At 41.1% G+C, this 25,418-nt stretch overlaps 2 protein-coding genes across 2 annotated transcripts in view; both read right to left on the bottom strand.

Annotated features, from left to right (window-relative positions):
* Positions 1-25,418, bottom strand: part of TARS3 (threonyl-tRNA synthetase 3) — a 63,323-nt gene that overhangs the window by 32,843 nt on the left and 5,062 nt on the right. The window contains exons 4-10 of the mRNA XM_042941194.1: positions 21,133-21,256; positions 16,066-16,187; positions 14,060-14,177; positions 8,218-8,282; positions 5,243-5,321; positions 4,233-4,379; positions 3,297-3,395 (exon numbers count right to left, since the gene is read on the bottom strand). Coding sequence (XP_042797128.1) covers positions 3,297-3,395; positions 4,233-4,379; positions 5,243-5,321; positions 8,218-8,282; positions 14,060-14,177; positions 16,066-16,187; positions 21,133-21,256 — 754 coding nt within the window. The remainder of the gene's footprint in view (positions 1-3,296; positions 3,396-4,232; positions 4,380-5,242; positions 5,322-8,217; positions 8,283-14,059; positions 14,178-16,065; positions 16,188-21,132; positions 21,257-25,418) is intronic.
* On the bottom strand, positions 11,444-11,911 carry LOC122221701 (microtubule-associated proteins 1A/1B light chain 3B-like). Its single transcript, XM_042941197.1, has one exon. It carries the CDS (start codon positions 11,856-11,858, stop codon positions 11,484-11,486), a length of 375 nt encoding a protein of 124 aa, XP_042797131.1. The 5' UTR covers positions 11,859-11,911; the 3' UTR covers positions 11,444-11,483.

Genomic DNA, 25,418 nt, shown 5'->3' on the forward strand with positions numbered 1-25,418 from the left:
TTTTGTTATGCTGCGACAGACAGCCAGAACAGAATTTGTTCTGGTTGTGGGTGCTGCTATAATAGCAACCTAAAACAGGCAGCCTTGGCTTTGGGACCAGGTGGTGGGCAGAAGCTGTGTGGCTAGAGCCTGTGGGAACTTGAAGGGCAGCGAGGAAAATATATTGGAGGATGAAGAAAAGGGGATTCTTGTGGTGCCAGAAAACTGGTAACACCATCACCTGAGGTAAATGAAAAACAGAAAGAGTACCCAAAGAATTCACGGACTGTAGCTAGGGATGTGTCTAGGCAGAAAGTACAAAGGAACAACTGACTACTTAGAGCTGCCTACGATAAAATACAAGAGAGACAAAAACTAAACAGGGTACTATTTTTGGAGAGGAGATATCAAAATGCCAGGACCTGTTGGGTTCAAAAATAAAACTATTGCGTCCTCAGACTCATCCAGCAAAAGACTCATAAGGTAAGAATGGCTTTAGCACAAAAATAAAATACAGCGTACAGCCAATAAAGCATGGCCTTACAGTAAAGCTCTTGAGGGTATAAAGGTGTGCCATTTATGAAGACCTCACAGTGATCTGAATGAGTATCTACAGTGATCTGAATGAGAGTCTTAAGATGGTGCTTTGTAGACTCTGTCAGCTAAGCATTAAGGCTTTTAAGAATCTTAAGTGTATAGTCTTGCAGCAGCCTCACAGGCAGCCTTAAGTAGAGAAGAATTTGGTTCATAAAGAGGCACAGCTGTGGTTTTTATAGAAGTCTTGATTACAAATGTATATAAAAGACCCCACAAAGTTTTTAAAGGAATTGTCCTGGCTTAGAGTAAAATGGATAGAGACAGCACAAAATGAAATGAGGCCTTGGGATGCCCAAAGTCCTACTGAAAGAAACAGGTTGAGAACACTGAGAAAGCTACTCAGAGGTCTGCGTGGGCTATTGCTCATGGTAAAGGAAGGATGATTCAAAGGGCAGAACCATAACCCAGGAAGAGACAAAACTAAGTCCTACCCAAAGTGCACTTTTTGACCAGGGAGAAAGAACAAGTAGGTTGTCAGGGTATCTGCAGATCAGTGACAACTACTCTCCCGCGCCCCTTTTTGAATGGCAATATGTACTGCCTCCTATTTCTCTATCATCATTTTATAATGTTAGGGTGGGGTTGACCCAGAGACAATTGTCCCTTTAATTCACAGATCTTAAGATGAGCAGAACTGCATTTGGTAATCTGTACTTTGCACCCAAAGACCCTCATCTATACCTAGACCTGATTCAGATGACATATTATTAGATTTTGAGCCAATGCAGTGATTGGATGAGATGTGCAATCATTTGCTTAGCCAACAGTAGAACACATTTGAAGAGCAGAATTGGACCTCCTCCAGTTTTCTGGAGCTGAAGAAACCATAGACTGTCAACTGGAAACCCCACAGGGCCATGCCCTAGTAACAGGGATGAATAAGAGGCAGATTCTGTCTTATCAAAATGGAAGCCCAGCCCTAACTCAGCTCCATCTTTGAATGGATTAATTAGGCTTCGATCTTGACAGAGGGTAAATGTTCTTGTAGGAGATGACATCATCTAAAGCCTCTGAAGTTATTTCTATATACAGTATTTAGCATATAATAAAAAATTACCAAATATGGGAAAGGCAAGACCATATAACTGAAAACCAAGAGAAAAAAACAGGCAAAGTTTCTGAATTTTTTTGTTGTTATTGTTTTGTTTTGTTTGCATGGAAAGGCCAGTTTCTTCAGACAAAGGTATCTGGGAGTTCAAAGTCCTCTGCCTCATCCGTGTCTGCCAAATATTCTTATTCCAAAATTCAAGGACCCACTCTTTCCCAAAAGTGCCCTTACCTTAGCATAAGAGACCACTGGGGTTGTGAATTTAAATGGCTTTACAATTCTGCAGCCCATACAATCAGGCCTTGGGCCTAATCATCAGCCATGTGCGTCTTACATCTATAAAGATAAGAGATTCCTATCAGGCTACCACAGAGACTTTCTGTTTATTTTCCATATACTCAATGACCAACCTCGAGAGTTCAGGGTGCCAGGGGCTATATTGATTTTCTGGCAGACAGCCTATCCAAAACAGCAGCTGTGATGGTCATCACCACCTGCTATAGTCTCGGATAATCTTCAGTGATTCTTCAGGCCCTCTGGGCTCCCTTGGCTTCACACTGGCTGATCCCTACTGGAAGGTATGTAGCCCAGGTGACAAAGTCCACAGAGCTTAGCCTCCAGGGACACAAAACAAGAAAAGAAGGAATGGAGATGAGACAGGTGAGGCAGACAGAGAATAACCAGCTCATGCCAGTAACCTTTTCTCAGGAAGTTGCTGAAGAAAGTGCTTCCCCAAAGGAGAGGGATAAGGAAAGAAGAGTAAGGCATGGGATCAGGGAAGAAGAGAACCAACATAGCAGAGACATGAGGGGAGTAGCCAGAATGATGAGGAAAACAAGTACTGAGACATCAGTTGGCAAGAATCCTTGCAGCAAGTTAATTCTGGAAAAAGGGGACCAAATTTTCAAAAATTACTGAGAGATTACCTGAATACTCAGAATATGCTGTAAGGAGTTTTGCAGTTTTGAGAAAAAGTTTGAGGATGAATTGGTGATAGGAACTAAGTTAGTGACATAAAACTGAGTAAATGACAATTTTACGTAATTACTAGTTACAGGAAAGAAAAAAAACACAAGAAAGGAAACATAATCCTAGTAGTTACATGGATCATCACTGAACAGTATCTGGAGTTCAAATGAGAGAAACACTTAAGACTTTCTCATCTACAGACTTTATTACAAGAAGGTATTTTACCTAATTGTCTTTACTCTTTGCTCTGGATGGAGGTGCCAAGCTACCTGGGAGTCATACCAGTGAGGGACACCATGGACCCCTGGGTCAGGGACAGTGGAGGGAGACCATGGACCACATTTTGAGAATCAACAGTTCATCATTTAGCATTCTGTGCCAGATAGGACACTTCCTCCTTTCTTCTCCTTCCCAGGGAGTCCACACTTAGTCTAATTCTTATCTTTGTATTGTTCATGCTCTAGAAACTTTTATGGACAATAGGTGCACTTACTGAAATTCAAGAATGCATTTTATTTAGGAAATACAGAAATTATTTCAATTTTTTTGAGGTACAACCCAGTATTTCTCTTTAGTTCAAAATTCTTATTAATATTACTAAAATAAAGTTAATGAAAATGCTTGGCTATTTTATTACGAAAGTAGGAAAATAATAAAGTGTACAATGGAGCTGAATAAAAAAATGTTTTAAAAATTAACTTACTCGTATGAAATTCATAAGTGTGTTATAAATGAAGGCTCCTCTGGGAAGAAAAAAGCAGCTCCCAGGACTCAGATCGTGGAAGAAGAATAGTTCTTGTTCCTAGATTAAAACAATAACTGCATCTCAAATCTCATTGCCATTGATCAATATTTACTGTATGCATATGACATTGAAGGAATGAGACTTATACTCAGTTATGACTTCCATCTTCTAACAACTAAAGCCCCTCAATACTTACCTCTAACTAGAATTACTACCACATGTAAAATTACAATTCATATTTATGGTTACTTAGCTCTTCATTCACCTTTTATTCACTGCTAATTTCTGACGTGGCATCTTGGAATGTGGATCTCATGGGGAGAGAACATGGCCAAAGATCAGAAAAGTTCACTCCAGGGGGAAGGCTCCACGTGGCGGTGGCCATCATCATGGCTGTCACTACTGAATGCCTGCCCCATGCTGCTGCCACCATACAGCATCTGCCCTCCCCATCAGCCCTACAACGCCACCGAGCAAGAGACGAGCACGTGCAGTTCCATAAGTGAGCACATGGCCCACCATATAACATAGCTCATAAGTGGCCAAACTGACACTCAAACCCAGGTCCACACACTCTTAAATCTCATTCTGTCTTTCTGCTCTGTTCCCCCAAAACAAAGTATGTTGTTAAGTACATACAATTTTTTACAACATTATTTTTACATCATGGTATGAGTGACGGAAAGCTGTAATTTTAAAATCTAATAAAAGACACAAGAAGGAAAGCTATGAGGAGACATTTGGAGTATTAACATGAGGTTGCAATAGCAAACTCTGAATGCCAGCAAAACAGAAGATAGGACAAGGGAAGAAGAGATCCCATTTTCCAAACAATTAAATCATAGGCCAACAAAGAATGTCCTCATCCTGCTAGTGATTAGGATGCAGGTGTACCTTTCCGATTTTCCTGTGATCACGGTTCCTGGCTTCCTCTTGGAACTTTTCCCAGGTTTTCATCATCTTGTTATCAGGAAAGGATATCCCATAGATCCTCTGCAGTGTTTCCATTTCAGGGTTGCCCTCCCAGTATGTTGAGGAATTCTAAGCATCAAACAAAAGTTGGGTAAACATACCAAACATTTGGTTATAAATAAAACCACTCTTAAATCTGTGCACAAGTTTCCACTACGCCATCCACATAGCTTACGATGACTTTTTGTAGCACCAGGAAGACTCTTAAACTGATTCTAATTAAACCTCCCCAGCCCAAATACATCAGAAAATTATGTAGAGTCTGCCATGGATTCTAGGAATGAATAGTGAGAAGGAAGGGGAAGGTGGGCGGGGCCAATAGTAATTGAACCACAGAGGAGAGGAACAGCATACAGTACAGAGACATGAAGATCCCAGCCAAATGTTCTTGCTCACACTACTAGGGTGATTCAAGGAAGTCATCAAGTGCAGAACAGTATCTTAAAATATATGAGAAAGAAAGGCACTGTACCATGTATAGTAATGTTAAATAATAAACAATTAAAAGCTACATGTAAGGTCCTAATTTTCAAAAATTACAGTATTTTTAGAAGCTTCTGTAAAAATTGGGGTGCCTGGGTTACTCAGTTGATTTAGCATCCGACTTCGGCTCAGGTCATCTCATGGTTTGTAGGTTTGAGCTCCTCATTGGGCTCTGTGCTGACAGCTCAGAGTCTGGAGCCTGCTTGGGATTCTGTGTTTCCCTCTCTCTCTTTCCCCTCCCCAATTTGTGTGCTTACTCTCTCTCTCTCTCTCTCTTTCCCTCTCTCTCAAAAATAAATAAATAAACATTAAAAAAAGAAGCTTCTGTAAAAATCAAATAATGAGGTATTTTAAAATACTGTGATACTCAGATTATAAAAGATATGATTGAAAATTCCTCATTATCTGGTTTATCTTAAGTTTGCTGTATTAAAAAAATAAATGCTTACCTTGAAAATTTTTATGGCTTTAATTTTTCCAGTGTGTCTTACATGGGGCCCTTTGCAAAGGTCAATTAGTGGACCACACCTATAATGAAATATTTCAGACATGCCCAGACACAGTTATAGCTTTTTGGACCGTTCATTACAAATCATGTTTTCATATGTTTTAAGTGAAGGATCTTACTTATTCGTACATCTTGAGGCAATTTTTAACTTGGGGGGCAATTTAAAATAATTTAATTCTTAATTTAGGATGAAGAAAGAGGCAATTTATCTGGCCTCAGATCCCAGTCTTGCCTCCTTTGCTCAAATTCAAAAAGTTACAGAATCTTCTGACAGAAACCACGCAGTCACCCACCACTTTTCAATGTCATGTCCCAAGGCTATTGAAAACCTTCCACTGTCATAAAATCAAAAAGCCATTTCCCTGTTCTACACTGATCTGCAAAGCCAAAATTAACTGCAACTTATATAAAATGTGCTAACTTGATACTTTAAAAATAAACTTCACCAAACCTATAGAATGTACACCAACAAGAGCGAACCATAATGTAAACTCTGGACTCTATGTGATTATGATGGTCAGTGCAGGTCCATCAACTGTCACTAACAAGCCACTCCACGGGGGGGCATTGGTAGTGGCGGAGGCTGTGCACGAGTGGGGGAGAGGGTATGTGCGAAATCTCTGTACCTTCTCAATTTTGCTGTGGACTGAAATCTGCCCTGAGAAATAAGGTCTGTTCAATAAATAATAAACAAATAAGTAAGTAAGTAAGTAAGTAAATAAATAAATAAATAAATAAATAAATAAATTTCAAGGGTCTTTTGTGTATTTGTTTTTAGGTACTCTGGTGTTATGACAAAAGCCTTAACTGTCTTTTGGTTTACTAAAATGGAACACTGACTTCAGTGCAACTCTCAGGCACAAGTTCAGGTCAGAGATGACACCATTATTAAAACACATAGTGTGGGGTGCCTGGGCGGCTCAGTCGGTGAAGCTTCTGACATCTAACTCTTGGTTTTGGCTCACGTCATGATCTCACAGTACCTGAGTCCTGGGTTGGGTTCTGTGCTGACAGTGTGGAGCCTGCTGGGATTCTCTCTCTCTCTGTCTCTCTCTCTCTCTCTGCCTGCCCCTCCCCTCTCAAAACAAATAACATTAAATAAAAAAAACCACATGGTGCGGTTGCTGGGGATTGATTCACTTGCACCTCTAACCACGAAGGACCCCCAAACCTTAATAAGCACAGACTTTTTTTCAAGCACAGAGACACTTAAAAAAATTAAAATACTAATGACACTGGTCAGAGGGAAGGTACTTAACATCAACTAATTTAAGGAAAATTTAGTAAAGAAAGTAAATTCTTCCTTAACTATTCCAACCAATTTTAAATACTTTTAAAGTTCACTGGTTAAAGAGTTAAAATTACAATGAATACATAAAGGGGCTGGTTTATTCACCAAAGTGGATAAATATGCTTTAAATATGAAAATGTCATTTATTTGAATGGCCAGGCTTTATTGTTCTCTGCCCAAGATGGGAGTGGTAAATCAAAGCTCACAGGTGTGGAAGGAATGCCTAATTAGAATGGAAGACTTCAATACGCTCATCTTAAAATAACCCTGTAGAAGAAAATACAATTCATTTTCTAAAAATTAAATTGACAGAGTAAGAAGTGTCAATATTGACCTAAGGAAGGTTCAAAAAATAGCCACAAGAGCTCAAGTATTAGGAGCCTGAATTTTAAAACTTCGCATGTCTTTTCTATCTCTTCATGTATTAAACTTCAAAATGCATACAGTAACATTTATTTGAATTATAAGTAATAACCAATAAAACCTTATCAGGTCACTGGAGAATAGCAAAGATGAGGCAAGCATGGTATCCCACTTCAATGTCAAATGGCAACGAGTTCATATTATAATGTAAGAAATGCACTGAGCACATCTTTGCTTAAAGGGGAGATGACTTCTCTTACAGTACAATGAAACTACAGACCTGTAACTATGTGACCATGGAAAGTAAATGCTTTGTGGAGGGTTTTTCTGATACCAGATCTCCTAAGATTGGACCATGAAGGTCATAGCATCAGCCAGACATCCAGAACACACAGAAATGGGGAACAGCAATTACCTACAAGGCAGCTTTAAAACCACACGAATAAAATAGGGGCTCCAGATGTTAAACAAACAGAACTGAGTTGTGGTGATATTGATTTCACTTGCCTCTTCCTATCACTTGATTTGCCTTCGGTTCCTAACACTGTGTTTCTGTTTTATCATGAACATCCTGCTAACGCATGAAAGCTAACAACACCTTTGGACTCCAGGAAACGGGGAGTATATATAGTGGAGGCAGGAAATCAGTGCATGAGGGGATGGTCCCTAACAGCTCCCACTGCCACATTAATAAGAATATGAGGATGAAACAAAATTCCGTTCCTAAAGAGCTCCCCTTGAAATGTAAAGCACTGGGCAAACACAATCTCACCCACATGGGGAAAGATGCTGCTACAGCTAACATCTTGAAAATGAAATTCGGGTTTCAGCAGCAGACTGATAAACACAAATGAAGACATAATAATTTCCTTTTGCTGATAACATTTTGGAGTCTCTAGCTAACATAGTATACCAACTATGCAAATTGACAAAGAGACCACCCACCCAAGGACCAACTGCTTCTACTGCTAATGCCTTAAAGTTTACCACTGAGCACCACTTAAAATTTACACACACTTTGGGGTGCCTGGGTGGCTCAGTCAGTTAAGCTCAGGTCATGATCTCATGGTTCCTGAGTTTGAGCCCCGCATCAGTCTCTGTGCTAACAGCTCAGAGCCTGGAGCCTGCTTCAGATTCTGTGTCCCCCTCTCTTTCTGCCCCTCCTATGCTTGCACTTTGTCTCTCTCTCTCTCAAAAATAAATAAACATTTTTAAAAATTCAAAATAAATAAATAAATAAATACAGTCTACACACACTTTACCTGTAAACTGTCGTAGTTGGAGTGTTAACCTTCTCATTCAGGATGCGGCATTTAAATTTATTGTACTATAAAGAAAAACATATTTACATATTATTATGTTATTATGTAAAATGCTTAAGTAGGAAAAATTTTTCTTTTTAGGAAAAAAACTTATTTTTTTTCAACAAACACTGAATGGGTGTCTACTATGTTCTAGTGCTGAGACCCCAGGAATACCAAGAGCTCATAGCTTAGAGCTGTACTGTCCAAAACAGGAGCCACAAGCCCGTGTGGCTATTGAGCACTTGCAATGGAACCAGTCTGAAATGAGATGTGTGTAAATGCAAAACACATTGGATTTCAGAGACATGCTGTGAAAGAATGTACAATAGTTTAGTAACTATTTTTATGTTGGTTACATGATACAGTGATATTTTTGATATAATGGGTTAAATACGACATTATAAAAATTAATTTTGCCATTCTTTTACTTTTAAAATGTGGCCACCAGAAAAAGATTATACCCGTGGCTCAGATTTGTGAATCACATTATATTTTTATTGAACGGCACTGTTCTAGAAGATTCCAATTTTTTTATCTCATTTTTAGAGTGTACTTTTTAAAGTTTTTATTTAAATTCCAGTTAGTTAATATACAGTGTAATACTAATTTCAGGTGTACAATATAGTGCAATTCATGACTTCCATATATCAGGTACTCATCACAAGTGCCCTCCTTAATCCCTGTCACCTATTTAACCCATCCCCACCCCCACCTACCTCTGGTAGTCATCAGTTTGTTCTCTACAGTTAAGAGTTTGTTTCTTGGGGTGCCTGGGTGGCTCAGTTGGTTGAGCGTCCAACTTTGGTTCAGGTCATGATCTCGCGGTCCATGAGTTCAAGCCCTGTGTTGGGCCCTGTGCTGACAGCTCAGAGCCTGGAGCCTGCTTCAGATTCTGTGTCCCCCCTCTCTCTCTGCCCCTCCCCCACTCATGCTCTGTCTCTCTCACTCTCAAAAATGAATAAATGTTAAAAAAATTTTTTTTAAAGAGTTTGTCTCTTGGTTTGTCTTGCTCCTTCTCCCCCCCCCCTTTTGCTCCTTTGTTTTGTTTCTTAAATTCTACATATGAGTGAAATCATATGGTATTTGTCTTTCTCTGACTTATTTCTCTTAGCTTAGTACTCTCTAGCTCCATCCACGTCTTCAATGGCAAGATTTCATTATTTCTTATGGCTGGATAATATTCCATTGTGTGTGTATATATATATATATATATATATATATATATATATATATATATATATATATACCACCTTTTCTTTATTCATTCATCAGTCAATGGACACTTGGGCTGTTTCCATAATTTGGCTATGGTAGATAATGTTGCTACAAACATTGGAGTGTAGGTATCCCTTTGAATTAGTATTTTTGTATTCTTTGGGTAAATACCTAGTAATGCGATTGCTGGATCATACAGTAATTCTATTTTTAATTTTTTGAGGAACCTCCGTATTGTCCTTCAGAGAGGCTGCACCAGTTTGCATTCCTACCAACAGTGCAAGAGGGTTCCCCTTTCTCCACCAACACCTATTGTTTCTTGTGCTGTTGATTTTATCCATTCTGACAGGTGAGAGGTGGTATCTCATGGTGGTTTTGACTTGCATTTCCCTGATGATAAATGATGTTGTGCCTCTTTTCATCTGTCTGTTGGCCATCAGTATGTCTTCTTTGGGAAAAATGTCATGTCTTCTGCCCATTTTTTAATTGGATTATTTATTTTTGAGGTGTTGAATTTTATAAGTTCTTCATATATTTTAGATACTAACCCTTTATTGGATATGTCATTTGCAAATATCTTCTCCCATTCCATAGGATGCTTTTTAGTTTTACTGATTGCTTCCTTTGCTGTGCAAAAGCTTTTTATTTTGATATAATCCCTATAGTTTATTTTTGCCCTTATTTCTCTTGCCTCAGGAGACATCTCTAGAAAGAAGTTGCTACCGCCAATGTCAAAGAAGATATTGCCTGAGTTTTCTAGATTTTATTGGTTTCGGGTCTCACATTTAGGTTAGAAGATTGCAATTTGAACTACATGAAATAAATAAAATTCTGAGTACACAGCTGCATTTTTAATTTACATAAACAAAAACTAAGTTTACAATAAATGATCATATTGTTACATTAAAAACTCAGAAGACACTTTCTTTCCTGCTTTCATCACTATTGCCTTGGAGACAGGTACTTTATATTAAATAACTACTTGAGGAAGATAGTTGTTGGGAGAAAAAAATAGATATGTATGATTGAACTGTCTCATACTTTTATGTTCAAACAAAATTATTTTTCTTCACAAACTTTGAGGTGTTTTTTTTTATTGAGTTTAATTCTTTTTTTTTTTTTTTTTTAAGAGGGAGTGTATCTGAATTTTAATGCTTTACTTTCCACGTTCTGTAGTTTCTACCACTGACCTAAGGAACAAAACTGCTTGAACAGCTCATTTCTCTACCAAAGCAGATGGCAGTTTGACCTCTCAGAGAATATGCAAACCAGAAGAAATGTCACATTTTTCTTCCCTGGGCCTTTTGAGAAACTAGACCAAAATGTTAAGTTATTCAAGGTTCTTATTGAGCAGTGGCGCTTTACTGTCTAGAGAAGCAAATGAACCCCGCCCCCCCTCCCCCCCCAGAATGGCACTGCACAGGCGTGGACTCGGGGCACACTAAACTAGGAGTCGAGAACCTTGAGCAGCAGTTCAGAGTTTTATCCACCTCAATTTTTCCTGCTTTTTGCCCACTATTATGGCCAATGTGGGCGGGTGGGAAGGGGGCTACTCCTGACAACTTATGCTTTCCAAGATCCTCTTAAAGAGAGTTCTCTAGTTGAGTGGAAACTCTTCTACACAAAGTTGGCCGGTTCTGTGAACCTGGAAACGAATTTCTCTCTGAATGCTTATGTTGCAAGTTCCTCATAGGGAAAGAGCCTTAGAATAACATGAAGTTCTATTTTATCGGCAACTTAGAATGCAAAGTATTTTATTTTTAAACTTCTAAATTTGAAAACAAAACAGCCTAGGTTAAGTAATGGTTTTTCCAAAGCTGAATGTGCTCACGTGGAGATCCATTTTTCTGCTTGCAGCACAAAACAACTTCCTACAACTCCTAGGCAGGAACACTACTGATTTTGATGGTCTGTGATTGGATGAATGGATCAATCTCAGTTGGTTATATCCCCTTTTTTTCCTTGGTAAGGGCTTAAAAAAATTCTAGAACAGATGCATTTTTCTAGTCTTACACAGACACTTTGATTCCAAATGTCTCCTGAGAAGCATATACCATATGCAGGACCCCATCTTCGTCCTTCTCACGTTCATACACTTCAGAAATCGGAGTGGACACACTCACCATGCTGTGTCCATTGACTAACAGGAAGAACTCCTGATTAGCGTTGAGCTGTAAGCGCCTCCTAATGATCTTGATGAGCTCACTCATGTTGACGTGATCAGGTACAAGGAACTTGGTTTTGTCCAGTACAGGAAGTTGCTTCTCACCCTTGTATCGTTCTGTGATCACTGGGATTTTCGTAGGATGCTGCTCTTGGATAAGTCGGACATCTACTCTTTGTTCAAAGGTGCGGCGCTGCTTGAAGGTCTTCTCCGACAGCATGGCGCGGGAGGCAAGGCGGAGGGTCCGGCTGTTCCAGACGGTAGTGGCAGAGACTCCGACCGTGGCGACAGCAACTTCCCTTGTCTGATTGAGTTTAATTCTTAAGAGGAGATGCAAAAAGGCAACCCACGAAGAGGAGAAAATAATTGCAAATCACATATCCAATAAAGGATTAATATCCAGAGTATGTAAAGAATTCCTACAACTCAACACCAAAAAACAAACAACCCAATTAAAAAATGGGCAAAGGACTGGGATAGACTTTTCTTCCAATCGGATATACAAATGGCCAATAAGTATATGGAAAGATGCTTAATATCACTAGTCATTAGAGAAATGCAAACCAAAAGCACAATGAGATGCCATCTCACACCCATTAGGATGACTATTACCAAGAAAACAGAAAACTGCAAGTGTTGGCAAGGATATGGAGCGGCTGGAATGCTCGTGCACTGCTGATGGGAATGTAAAATGCTAACAGCTGCTGTGGCAAACAGTATGGCAGTTGACAAAACTGAGAATTTCCATATAATCCAGCAATGCAACTTCTGGAGATACACCCAAAAGAATTAGAGGCAGAGACTCGATCAGATATTTGTACACCCACATTCACAGCAACACTTTTCACAATTGTCAAAAGGTGGAAACAACGCAAGTGTCCATCCACAGATGAATGAATAAACAAAATGCAGTCTATACACACCATGAAGTATTATTCAGCCTTAAGAAGAAGGAAATTCTGACACCTGCTACAAGATGGACAAACCTTGAGCACATTACACTGGTAAAATAAAGGAGGTCACAAAGGACAAATATTGTATTATTCCACTTATATGGTTCTTAGAGTCATCAAATTCATAGAGACAGAAAAAGGGGAAGTGGGAACAGGGAATTAGTGTTTACTAGGTGTGGGGTTCCAGTTGGAGAAGATGAAAAAGCTCTGGAGATGGATGGTGGTGATGCTTGCCCAATATGAATGCACCAAATGCTACAGAACTATACACTTAAAAATGATTGACATAATAGGAACTTGGTCAGTTAAGCGTCCGACTCTTGGTTTTGGCTCAGGTCATGATCTCATGGTTCGGGAATTCTAGCCCTGTGTCGGGCTCTGAGCTGACAGCATGGAGTCTGCTTGGGATTCCATCTCTTTCTCTCTCAAAATAAATATATAAACTTAAAAAAAAATGGTCAGCATAAATTTTTTTTTTTCCCTTTTGGGTATTTTACCACACACACACACACAAAAAGAGTAGCTGCAACTTTACCAAGCCGAAATCTATCTTTTATTTCAAGCTCACAAAATTAACAATATTGTGTGTTCAAATTATGTGCTTTCTCTGATATGATTTAAAATGTAAATTTAAGTATTTTTTTAATGTTTTTATTTATTTTTGAGACAGAGAGAGACAGATCATGAGCGGGGAGGGGCAGAGAGAGAGGGAGACACAGAATCCGAAGCAGGCTCTAGGCTCTGAGCTGTCAGCACAGAGCCTAACGCAGGGCTCAAACTCATGGACTGTGAGATCATGATCTGAGCTGACGTCGGACGCTTAACCAACTGAGCCATCCAGACGCCCCTAAATTTAAGCATTCTTAAATTTACATATGCTTACATACATTGGTCAAAACAGTATAAAGAAAAAAACAGAAGTATTGTTGAATTTAGTAGTCAGGATATTAACAATACTCAGAATGAATCAGATTTATAAACACATATATGAAAACTATTCCCCTGGTCATTTACCTACATATATTGACATTAAAATGTTCAGGAAATGGGGAACCTGGGTGGCTCAGTTGGTTAAGCATCCGACTTCTGCTCAGGTCATGATCTCGCAGTTCACGAGTTCGAGCCCCATGTTGGGCTATGTGTTGACAGCTCAGAGCCTGGAGCCTGCTTCAGATTCTCTGTGTCCCTTTCTCTCTGCCCCTCCCTGCTCACACTCTGCCTCTGCTCTCTCTATCTCAAAGGTAAATAAACATTTAAAAAAAAATTTTTTTAATGTTCTGGAAAAAGTAGGGAAGTATCACATTGAGCGACTAGTGACAACCTCACAACAGGTTGCCAACCTGGAACAATGTGGCAAGCAACATCCAATTATTTGTTTAAAAAAAAAAAAAAGCTGTCTATGTTGATTAATTGTTTTTACTATTCCTGGCAAAACGTTTTCTTATTCCAAAGAGTTTCCTGAAATTACCTTAAACATTTCGAGGAGCACTTCCTTGCTGACTTCCAGTCTTTCAAAGGGTTGCTTTTCTTTTATGATAGTCTTACATATGTTCTCCAGGGCCGACAGTTCTGTGCTGGACACGGCTCTAAAAAGAAGAGCAAGTGATAGTCAACACAGATTTCTCAGACATCACGCATGTATGTTCCTTTTTGTGGACGCTCGTCATTAACTGAGGAATTTGTGCCTTATTGTACCCGGACTTCAGAAAGTCATACATTCATATGCAGGGCCGATAATCTTACTTCTCAAGGAGGAAAACGGAGGCAGCAACAGATGAAGTGATTTGCCTACAAATCTTCTCTGAGATGAAGTGTGCAATTTGAAAACCCTGTTAAAATACTCGCTGGTTAGAGTGTAAGCACCTTTGAGGCCTGTTCTTCTGTGTGGTCTACCTTACACATCACACATCTACATTTTTTGTTCAAAAGAGCTATAGTAGGGGTGCCTGGGTGGTTCAGTCGGTTAAGCATCTGATTCCTGGTTTCGGCTCAGGTCATAATCTCATGGTTTGTGGGTTCAAGCCCCATGTCGGGTCTGCACTGATAGTGTGGAGCCTGCTTGGGGTTCTGTCTCTCTCTTCCTCTCTGTCTGCCCCTCCCTGCTTGCTTGCTCTCTCAAAATAAATAAATAAACTTAAAAAAAAAAAAAAGGGCTGTGGTAAGTGCTCACACATCCCGGCCCTCGCTGACTGTTGAATCTAGGTTGGGAGAAAGATCTGTGAGTGTGAACTGCCGAGTCCAGTCTGGCACTCACAGGGAATGGCCCACTGTGAGCCATCAGCTGACCTCTTTCAGCCACTCCCTGGTTTGCCCTCATTCCCCTCCATGCACACGGCCTTCCTTACCTTTCCTCAAACAAGTCAGGCATAGGCCCACACCAGGGAGGTCCCAGAGGCCTAGAATGTTTCCCCCAAATGTCCCAAAATACACCCCCACACACAACTGCCTCAGAACTTGCTCCCTCCATCCTGGTCCCCACTTCAACATCACTTCCCCCGTTCATGACCACTGTCATGGCACATACCTCCCCACAGCTGGTTTATTTTCCTTCACACCATTCATCACCACCTGACAGCAGAGGGCTGTTTGCTTTTGTCTAAGCTAGCAAGACTGTTAGCTCCATGGGGACAGACTGATCTGCTCACTTATGAATCAACAGCACCAAGCACAGAACACATAAGAAGCAGTCAAAAACTCTTGTTGAATGACTCTCTGGGTAGTGGTAACAGGAGATAAAGCTGGACAAGCCTGTACGTAGGAGCTACAGAGTCGGATGCTCAGTTAGGGAGACCATTTAAGCAGTCAGGGTGGGGGGAAGGAACAGGTAAGGACAGAATGCACCATAGTCATCCAGCAAGAGATGCTATGGGTCTAAACTGAGGCGGAAGTAACAGAGGAGGAAGGGAGGAAGGGAGGACAGGAGAACTATTGAGGAGATAGAACAGGAAGACCCGGATGGAATGACTGGATAGTGTGGGGTGACAGTGAGGAACAGGAATTGGAAGGACCCTCAGGTTTCAGTTTTAGCAGCTGGTCCTTAAGGACTATGGGGAGTACAGGGAAGGAGGTGGGCTGGGGCTAGGCACAGAACTCTCGAATGTGAGGCCTCTGTGCACCACTCTGCCTGGTATTTATCTGTGTGAGATGTCTGGCTGAGGCAGATAGCGCCCTCGGTTATCGTGGAGCAGAACTGCACCCACTGCTCTGTAAGGATTAAATCTGTGATTCTGGTCTTAATTTACTACTATGATGTAGCAAGTCCCGGATCAGATAGATGCTGTATCACTTCCTTCTGAGGAAAAGAAAGTTGGAGACGTTGCTCTGGAATCTTAACTCATAAAAAATTAATTTTCAAACACAGCCAATCTACAGCCATGTCATATAACACACACATTCAGTAAAATAATACGTAACCATCATAAAACAACGGACTGTAAACACATGCCTCCGGAAGTGAATATTCAGTGGTATTACCTGTCTTCAATGAACATGTCGTAATAAAATCCATTTTCAATGGGTGGACCATAGCACAAGTGGCCCCCATAGTAAAGCTCCATGGCTTCCCCAAGAATGTGAGCACTGGAGTGCCAGTACACCTGCAGGGCATGAAACACAGAGGGCAGAGGCAATCAAAATCATGTCATGGAAACTTATTAGTCCGGTAACATAAGTAAGCAAGTGCATACACTTTAAGGGTATAAACATCAAGACATAGAGTAACACTGGGGTGCCTGGGTGGCTCAGTTGGTTACGTGTCCAACCTCAGCTCAAGTCATGATCTTGTAGTTCCTGAGTTTGAGTCCTGCATCGGGCTCTGTGCTGATAGCTCGGAGCCTGGAGCCTGCTTCAGATTCTGTGTCTCCCTCTCTCTCTGCCCCTCTCCTGCTCGTTCTCTCTCTCTCTCTCTCTCTCTCTCTCTCTCTCTCTCTCTCTCAAAAATAAATAAACATTACAAAGAAAAAGACATCAATTTGAAAAGAAAATCTTCAATGCCCACTGAGAAGAGAACATTTTCTGAGTGCTTTGCAATTATACCAGAGCCATATGCTTGGTTCTAGCGTGAAACTGCTGCTCTGAGCTGCTCCTACACCATTTCCTTCTGCACATCTTAACTTGTAGAGAAGATGTGACAGCCTCAACCATGGCTTGGACCGCTGAGGGGGAAGCAGCAGCATGCAAGCCCAATTCAGCCCAGAGTGGAGGGAAGCCAGGCATGACAGACACTGATTTCCTTTCTTTTTCTCCAGAGGCAGCAGCTAAGCTGAACGCAGAGGGCCGAAGTAGTTTTCTGTCTCCACAGCAGTCTCCACATGCTTTTGACAGAATGACTTTTTGGGGGGAGAAAAGTATAGCCTGGGAATGCCTGCTGGTTGCCTGAGACCCCTGGGCAGGAGGACACACATGAGTTAATTCATAGTCCAAGGGCTGGTCATCACATCTACAAGTTCAGAAAGTTTGGTTTTGAATTCCTAAGGAATCAAAGGTTTATGGATAAACTAAAACTAACTGAAGTCACTGGATACATAGAGGTACCAGAAAAGCAAGACAATGGAGTCCCCCTGGCAGCCCTTTCTTTCCCTTATTAAATAAAAAAACCTTACAATTAGAAAGCTGTTTGACAAATAAGTCAAAGCACAGGGAGTCCTCTGAGCAGGCTACGTGCAATCCCAACCCATAGCATTAAGCAGAGATATGATCCACAAACTGCCCCAGAGCCTCCGTCCTTGGCACAGACCTTTGCTTTGGATGGCGCCAGGAGGGTAGGCTAACTGTCAACAGGAACCCAAGTGTCTTCTTTGGCGCACTGTCCGCACCTAGATGTTTGTTGAGCCAAACACTGTGTTGGGTGCGGAGGATACAACAGTGAAAGAAACGAGTCACTGGCCTCATGCAGTTTACCGCACATTGTGAGGGAGACAGGCAGAAACAAACCAGTAAGTGCGTAATCACGAGAGAAGAAGAAGGTGTAAAAGGAGATGAACGGAGCACTGTAATGATAAATAACAGAGAAGGCTCTGCATTCACAGGGAGTCAGGAAGGCCTGTATGGCTAACATGTAAGGGATAAAGTAACTTGAGAAAAGTTGCAGAGGTAAGAAAGGGCCAGTAACCCTGAGGGCCTTCTGGGGGAATCTGGGTTTTATTCCAAATGCAATGAGATGCACTGAAGGGTTTCAGGCAGAAAAGAAATTATTCAATTTACATTTTAAAACATCGTTTGGTAGCAGGAATGGATTTCAGGGGAATGGAACAGCAGGTGGACATTTTCTTGGGCAGTACTATAATAACACCATTGTTGAATCTCGGTAATGGCAGCAGAAGTGGACAGATTCCAGATATGTTAGGACAGTAATGGCTTACCAATTAGAGACTTGGAGTTGAGGGAACAGGTAGCAATCACATACAATCTCCAAGATTCTAGGTTGAGTAACTGGGTATGTGGTGGAGTTGTGCCCTGAGATGGGCAGACAGGGAAGGAGTAAGTTCTGGGGCTAGAATCAAGAGTTGTCACCGTGGACATACTACAGATTCCTGTATGATATCTGGATGGAGATATTACATGGGTGGTAATGTACACAAGACTGAGGCCTGTCTAGCTACAGACAGAAGAACTGACAGCAGACAGTTAGCAGACAGGACAGCTTACAACAGGAGCATAAATACAGAGGATACTATGACTGAGCACTGAGGAATTCTTCACTCTGGAGAAAGATGAAGAAAACGCCAGCAAAGAAGACTGAGAAAGATCCAATGGTGGGAATAAAGCCAGAAAAACACTGGTGCCGTAAAGAATCTTAAAAGAAGAGTGTGGTTAACTGTCATGACTGCTGAGATAATACACAGGATGCAGGGGGCAGCAGCCACTGAAATTGGGGGTGAACCTGACTCACGCCATGATGTAGTGGAAGAGACCACTGAATGGACTACAAGCACAGAGCTAGCGGCTTCAGTTCCTACATGAATCTGCTTGTTTTGTTCACCTCTAAATAAAGTGCCCTACATTTGCTTAAGCCTGAGATCACCGCAGCACATCACTGATTTCCCCCGGGGTTTCACCAAAGCTTTAAAGTAGAATATATATCTATGTATATTCTTTTACCAGATGTTAGGCTTACAAAAGGAAATATCATGAGATATATTTTAAACCTGCAAGCTGTGTCACTTTATAAAATTCCCCTTGTTTCTGTTGTGCATGTTTGTCAGCTTTATGTGGATATTCTTCCTGTCATTTTCTACATGAATTTATCTAGAAGGTGGAGAGTATTTCTTCTGTATGTTACATTATGCACTAAAATAGTCTTATAAATAAAATCACCTTTTAAAATAGAAAGGTGTCTTGAATGTTTCCATACAGCAAAAAAAACCTTTAAAAAATCATTATCACTTTTTAAGTTTATTTATTTAAAGAGAGATTGTGTGTGGGGGGTGGGGGATGGGGGGTGGGGGGTGTGCATATGAGCAGGAGAAGGGCAGAAAGAGAGGGAGTGAGAATCCCAAGCAGACTCTGTGCTCTCAATGTGGAGCCCACCGTGGGGCTCGATCTCACGAACACTGAGATCATGACCTGAGCCGAAATCAAGAGTTGGACCCTTAACTGACTAAGTCACCCACCCACCCAATTTATCATTGTTTTAGATCTGAGTTTTCAAAATTTGTTTTCCTATAGGGTTTCTTTTTCATGGATATGTATTAAATATTATAAATTAGTTTATGTTCAATATCTTAGTATATTCACAGTAACAGGAAAATAAATTCCAGGAACAACAACAAAAAATATTTGTTACTAAGTTACATGAAAAGAAGCATCAAGAGCTTAGAAATGTTACTTAACTATTTTGATACTGGTTGCTGCATCTGTAAAATGGGGATTAAAACAGTACCTGTGTGCTAGGGTAACTTGGGACTCAAGGAGATAATACATGTGCGCATAATGGGCCAGGCCAGTGCTTGGCTCTGGTAAATGTTTATTACTATTATCATTTTCATCAACAACCACAGATATTTATGAAAGCCCTATAATCTGATGTCAGATACCATGTTACGAGCATGGCAAGCAAACACTGACTGGTTAGGCACTCTAGAAAGATTTCCCATGATAAAGAATGTTTCTTTTTTCATGATGTTACTGAATGCCAGGAGGAAAGGACTCCAAAGATACCAACACCTCCATGGAACATTAAATTTGGTAGTTCTCCCATTCCCCGAACACCCCAATGCCTGACACATTGAAAAAGTTCAATAGCCAGCTATTAAAAAAGAGTCATAGGAACAACACCTGCAGACAAACCAAGAGCCAGCCAGTGTAGGCAAGCACAAGGCTTTTGGGTAGGATTTGGGCCTTTAGTTGAGGATCAAAACTAACTGCCCCACCAACTATCATGGCTGCTCTTGGTTCCAGCCCCTATTTGACTTTCTCCAGAAACTGACACTATCTGAAAACCTCTCATTGGTTGTTTTCTTGTTTAATACCTCCTCCTACTAGAGGTAAACTCTTTGAAACAGGAGTCTCCATGTTCTGTCCACTGCAGCCCTACAGGGTCTGGCACATGCGTCCAGCACTGTAGATGCTGGTCAGGTGACTAAGGGAATATATACAATTGTAAAGTCTAGGGATGACATCCGGGATGATGCTAGGCGACAGTTGTTAACAACTAGTAAGAAAAACTAAATAATACATATATGTTTTGTGTTTCTCCTAAAAATTGCTCTTTCTGAATCACTTTCAACATGATTTTATTAATATTGTATTATTTAGCTACTTAATTGTTATGCTTTGCATATTTTAAACAGGAAAGTAATTATAGTATGGTTCTTATAAGTTTGGATTAACAAATCAAGAAATCAAGTGTCACGATTAATAGAAACTAAGCTAAGCTTAGGTTAGGTTTTAGGCAGATAATGGACACTGCCTGAAGAGAAATTGCAAAGTTAAGGTAACAATGTATATCAGAGAACTACATGAAATGTGGTATCTATTTTATAGAATATTACATTAATAAGTATTTAAAGGATGTCTAAGGGGTGCCTGGGTGGCTCTTTGGCTCAGGTCATGATCTCGTGGTTCATGAGTTTGAGCCCCACAAAGGGCTTTCTACTGTCAGCACAGAGCCTGCTTTGTCCTCCTCTCTCTCTCTCTCTCTCTCTCTCTCAAAATAAATAAACTTAAAAAAATAAATAAAAAGATATCTAAGCTTTGATAACTTTTCCCAATTCTCCTGCACATATTATATTATAAAGTAGACCCATTTCTAAGAATCTATTAAAAATTCATGTCAAATGTACATTGATTTTATAATTAAAGCATTATAGCATAAGGACACAACTATCTTCAGAAATGATAAATAAGGGCTACTTTAAAAGCTAATATATATTTGTATGTATTCATTCCACAAAAATTCACTAAATACTTACTAAACACCAATACAGAAATTTTAAGTTCTAGAAGGTTACAAAACTCATCATTCTTGACTTCAATGTGTGTCTTTGTACATAACATAGTTCACAATATCCAAAGTTTAGTTGATTCTTTTTAAATACTTACAGCTTGGGCTTCCTCATTATCAAACATAAGCAGCTCTAAAGTGGAATCCCCTTCCAATGGACGGTCCAAGTCCCATAATTCACCATTGACTTTGGCTACCACTGTGCTTTCAGCCAGTTCCTGACTGGTAAAAGAAGAGTCATGTGAGAGTTAACCTTATCACATGCTGCAATGATTTGTTAAAACAAAAGATTAAAATTATTTTTAGGGCTTTTTTTTGAGTGAATAGAAAGTACAAATGTAAACTAAAAGAACAGGTTTTTCAAATTTTGTAACATTTATTTTAAATAAAAAAATAGTACACATTCACTGTAAAAAAAAAAAAAAGAAGAACTTGGAAAACAGAAAAAGACAAAGAATAAAACCACCCTGAAATAAATGATCGTAACATTTTGGTACATCTTTCTAGTCTTTTTATACATCTACCCCTCCTCCTCCTCCTCTTCCTCCTCCTCCTCTTCCTCCTTCTTCTTCTCTCTCTCTCTCTCTCTCTGTTACACACACACACACACTTACAGTTTTTTGAAAATTATTGACAAAAATAACACATTAAGAAACCTAGAAAGCACAGAAAAGCAAAGAAAAACATATCACCTTCAATCCCACCACCCAGAAATTACTGTTAACATTTTTCTGTATGTCCTTCCATGTTTTTTTTTAAATTTTTTTAATGTTTACTTATTTCTGAGACAGAGAGAGACAGAGCATGAGTAGGGGAGGGGCAGAGAGAGAGGGAGACACAGAATCTGAAGCAGGCTCCAGGCTCTGAGCTGTCAGCACAGAGCCCGATGTGGGGCTCTAACTCACAAACCGTGAGATCATGACCTGAGCTGAAGTTGGACGCTCAACTGACTGAGCCACCCAGGTGCCCCTGTTCTTCCACGTTTTTAGGTAAATATATACACCAATATAAAAATCATAATAGTACCATTCTGTATATGTTACTTGGTAATGTACTTTTTAAACTTAGTAAGTCACACATTTTCCCGGATGGTAGACAGACTTGAAAATCATGCTGGTTGATAGCTGCAGCAGAATCAAGAATTGATTAATGGATCCTCCATGGCTAGGCACTTTGGTCATTTCTTGGCAGGAATGTTTTGTTTTGTTTTGCTTTGCCAATAACAAATAACACTGCAGCGAACATTCTTGAACACACATCTTAGTTCCCAATTATTTTTTCCCAGGAAAAATTGGTCAAGTAAAACTGCTGGGTCAAGGGCAATGCACTTTAATGACCTTGCTGGAATACACTGCCAAATTTTCCTTCCAGGAAAGGCACAAGAATACCTTTTCTCTGTGTCCTCACAACGTCAGGTACTACTAAACTGTGTCATCTTTACAATATAATGTTTTAACTTGCCTTTCTGTGAGCAACTTGAGCAGCAGTACAGTGCTGTGGTTAAGAGCACCTGCTCTCATGTTAGACCAACCTGGACTTGAACACTGGGCAATTTATTCTAAGCTTCAGTTTCTCATCTGTAAAATGGGAATTTATACAACCTTCCTCATACATTTATTCTAAGGATTAAATAAGGTGCACTCTCATAATACAAACTTAATAAATGTTAGATATTGTTATTAAGGAAGTAGAATTTTATTTCATTTTTACTGGCTGTGATGGACTGCTAAGGATTCTTCAAATCCATTCCCTCCTTCTGGTATAGTTTTCCAGGTTCCCCTGGAAGTTTGGAAGCAATGGGTACCAGCAAAAGTGGCCTGTAGCACTTCCGTATCTCAGCCTTAAGGCAGTGGAGAGCCCTCTTCCACCCTCTCCCCGCCTTCTGCGGACTACAGCACGCTGGTGGGGTTCCCTGGACCATGCACACTAGTGCAACGTTGTACATAAAGATGGTCCAGCAACCAAACATAAGGAATTCTGGTCCCCAAATGACTTATGGAGAATTGCTGCCCTGTCAAGCTGGACCCCGCACCTCCAGGTTGCTACCTACCTACCTGAGAGAGACTTTGATCATATTTAAGCCACTGAAGCTGTTGCAGCAGCCTAGCTTCTATCTTAACTAATACAAAAAAGTAAAGGGGCACCTGGGTGGCTCGGTCTGTTAAGCATCCGACTTTGGCTCAGGTCATGATCTCACGGTTCGTGAGTTTGAGCCCCTCATCGGGTTCTCTGCTATCAGCATGGAGCCCGCTCCAGAAACTGTACCCCTCTCTCTCTGTGCCCCTACCCCACTTGTGCTCACTAGAGAGCATAAGACAGAGGTCTCTCTCAAAACAAATAAGCTTAAAAATTTTTAAGTTTAATTAAAAAAAAAAGTAAGAACTTGGAAGTAGCAAAAACAAAACACATGGCACTGGCTTGGCAGATAATCTGATATTTGAAAAATATAAATATTGGTAGATATTTGATAAAATATTTGATACAACCTGCAGGCAAACTCATGTGCTTACAATGCCTGGAGCATATAAAGCAGCAGTAACAAAAAGGCAGAAGGTTGGTAAACACTGGGTAGCTACTGCAGTTTTTGTAAACACCACCAGACCGAGATAGGCTCCAGGGAGGATTGTCCCGTTCACAGGCAGAGATGGAAGGGCCAAGGCCTCCGCCAAGAGGCTGTGCCTGTGGCCTGTAATTCAAACTGATTAAGAGTCCAGAAATGTGGGGCTGTGCAAGATTGGAAAAACAGTCTATTGTCCCAAACAGCAGGAGGGACTGGCACTTAAAACCCCTCTCAAAAGCCACACATCAAGACAGACAAGAGGGGCCAGGCCAACCACACGGATTAAAGGGTGCTGCCCTCCCACAGCCTGTTGTTTCCTAGGACCTCAGTCCATTAAATTGAGGGAGAGAGAGGAAAGAGTCAAGCACAAAAACCAAGGAACAAAAGCATGAGAAGTCTCCATCTAGAAGAATTCCTTCTTGTGGATTATTTCTCTCGGATTACTCTCGGAGATTACTTCTCTTGGAACTGATTAGAAGCAGACCGACTGGAAGTCTACCACACTGGAGACAACTGTGCTGCCCAGTGACAAGCCCAGCTTACAAACACCTGTGACTGTTAGCTCCTCGGAGGAGCTCTGAGCCCCCCAGTGTGACTAATGAGAATGAGGGACAACTAGGACCTTCCCACAGAGCAAAATCAGGGCCCTTGGAGGACAGTGGACAAGCGGGCTGCTCGCAGAAAACAAGGGGTGGCCAGGTGGGCTGATCCGGCACTACCCGTTGCCAGGCTGTGGGCCTCACAGTCCCTGCCAGCAGGACCTGATGCCTTCCGTACATTGCTGTCTGTGTTATTCCTTCTTTTCCTCCAAACACGCTTCCCTGTGATGGCCTTGTGAGTACCCCACCACTGCGTATACGTGCGGGATGGGCGGCCTCGTCAAGTAGTGTATTTGCTGCCAGAGTGTAAGGAGCCAGCCTGACGGGGGTGTTCTGCAACGCACTTGGACGTCCTGTGCTTTCAGCTGATGGGACCCAGAGTTGTCTCACCTGGGGAGGGACTGAGCATGTGGGATGATGAAAAGAGGGTCTCAGAGATCTCTGGATGTCACAGGGGCACACTGTGGCAGATGTGGTCCCCTAAACTATGCTTCCTCTCTTCCATGGCGAGAAGGCTTTATAGCTGGACATGCGGCTGGCAGGCAGGAGCTACATTTCCATTCTCTCTTACAGCCAGGGGTGGCCATGTGACTAAATGTGAGCCAATAGGATGTTAAGTGGAAATGAAAGTGCGCCACTCAGGGGTCTGGGCCTCAAAGCATCATTGTTCTTCAGCTGCTCCTCCCCGCCTACCCCCCCCCCCACCCCCTGCAGGAGAGTCCGTGGGTCCATGAACTCAGCTTCCACCCCTCCCCGTGGACAAACCCTGCCTAGGGAATGGCAGGTGACAAGACAGAAGGAACCCAGGTCCACCAAGGACTGCATGGCCCAGAGACATCCTCCACCAGCCTGGGCTGGTCATCTCTGGACTGTCAAGTGAGAGAATGTGATGTCTACCTCATTTAAGCCATGGTCATCGGGAGTCTCTTGCCACAGCAGTTTAGCCTAACTCAGGGGTGCGCAAACCTGGACTTCATCAGAGACTCCTGGAGGGGCTCATAAACATACAGATTGCTAGTTAATTCAAGAGGCATGGAGCAGGGCCCCAAGAATTTGCTCTTCTAAGTTCCCAGATGGTGCTAGTGCTGGTGATTAGGGGACCATATTCTGAAAAGAATTCTTTCACCAACTACTATGAACTGTCTTTTGCCCGTTTCTTTCTACTAGGTATTTTCTTAGGATAAATGGCTATGAATAGAATTACTGGGTCCAAGGGTTAGGGTTT

This window comes from Panthera leo, chromosome B3 (assembly GCF_018350215.1).
Source record: "Panthera leo isolate Ple1 chromosome B3, P.leo_Ple1_pat1.1, whole genome shotgun sequence".
Taxonomy (NCBI): domain Eukaryota; kingdom Metazoa; phylum Chordata; class Mammalia; order Carnivora; family Felidae; genus Panthera; species Panthera leo.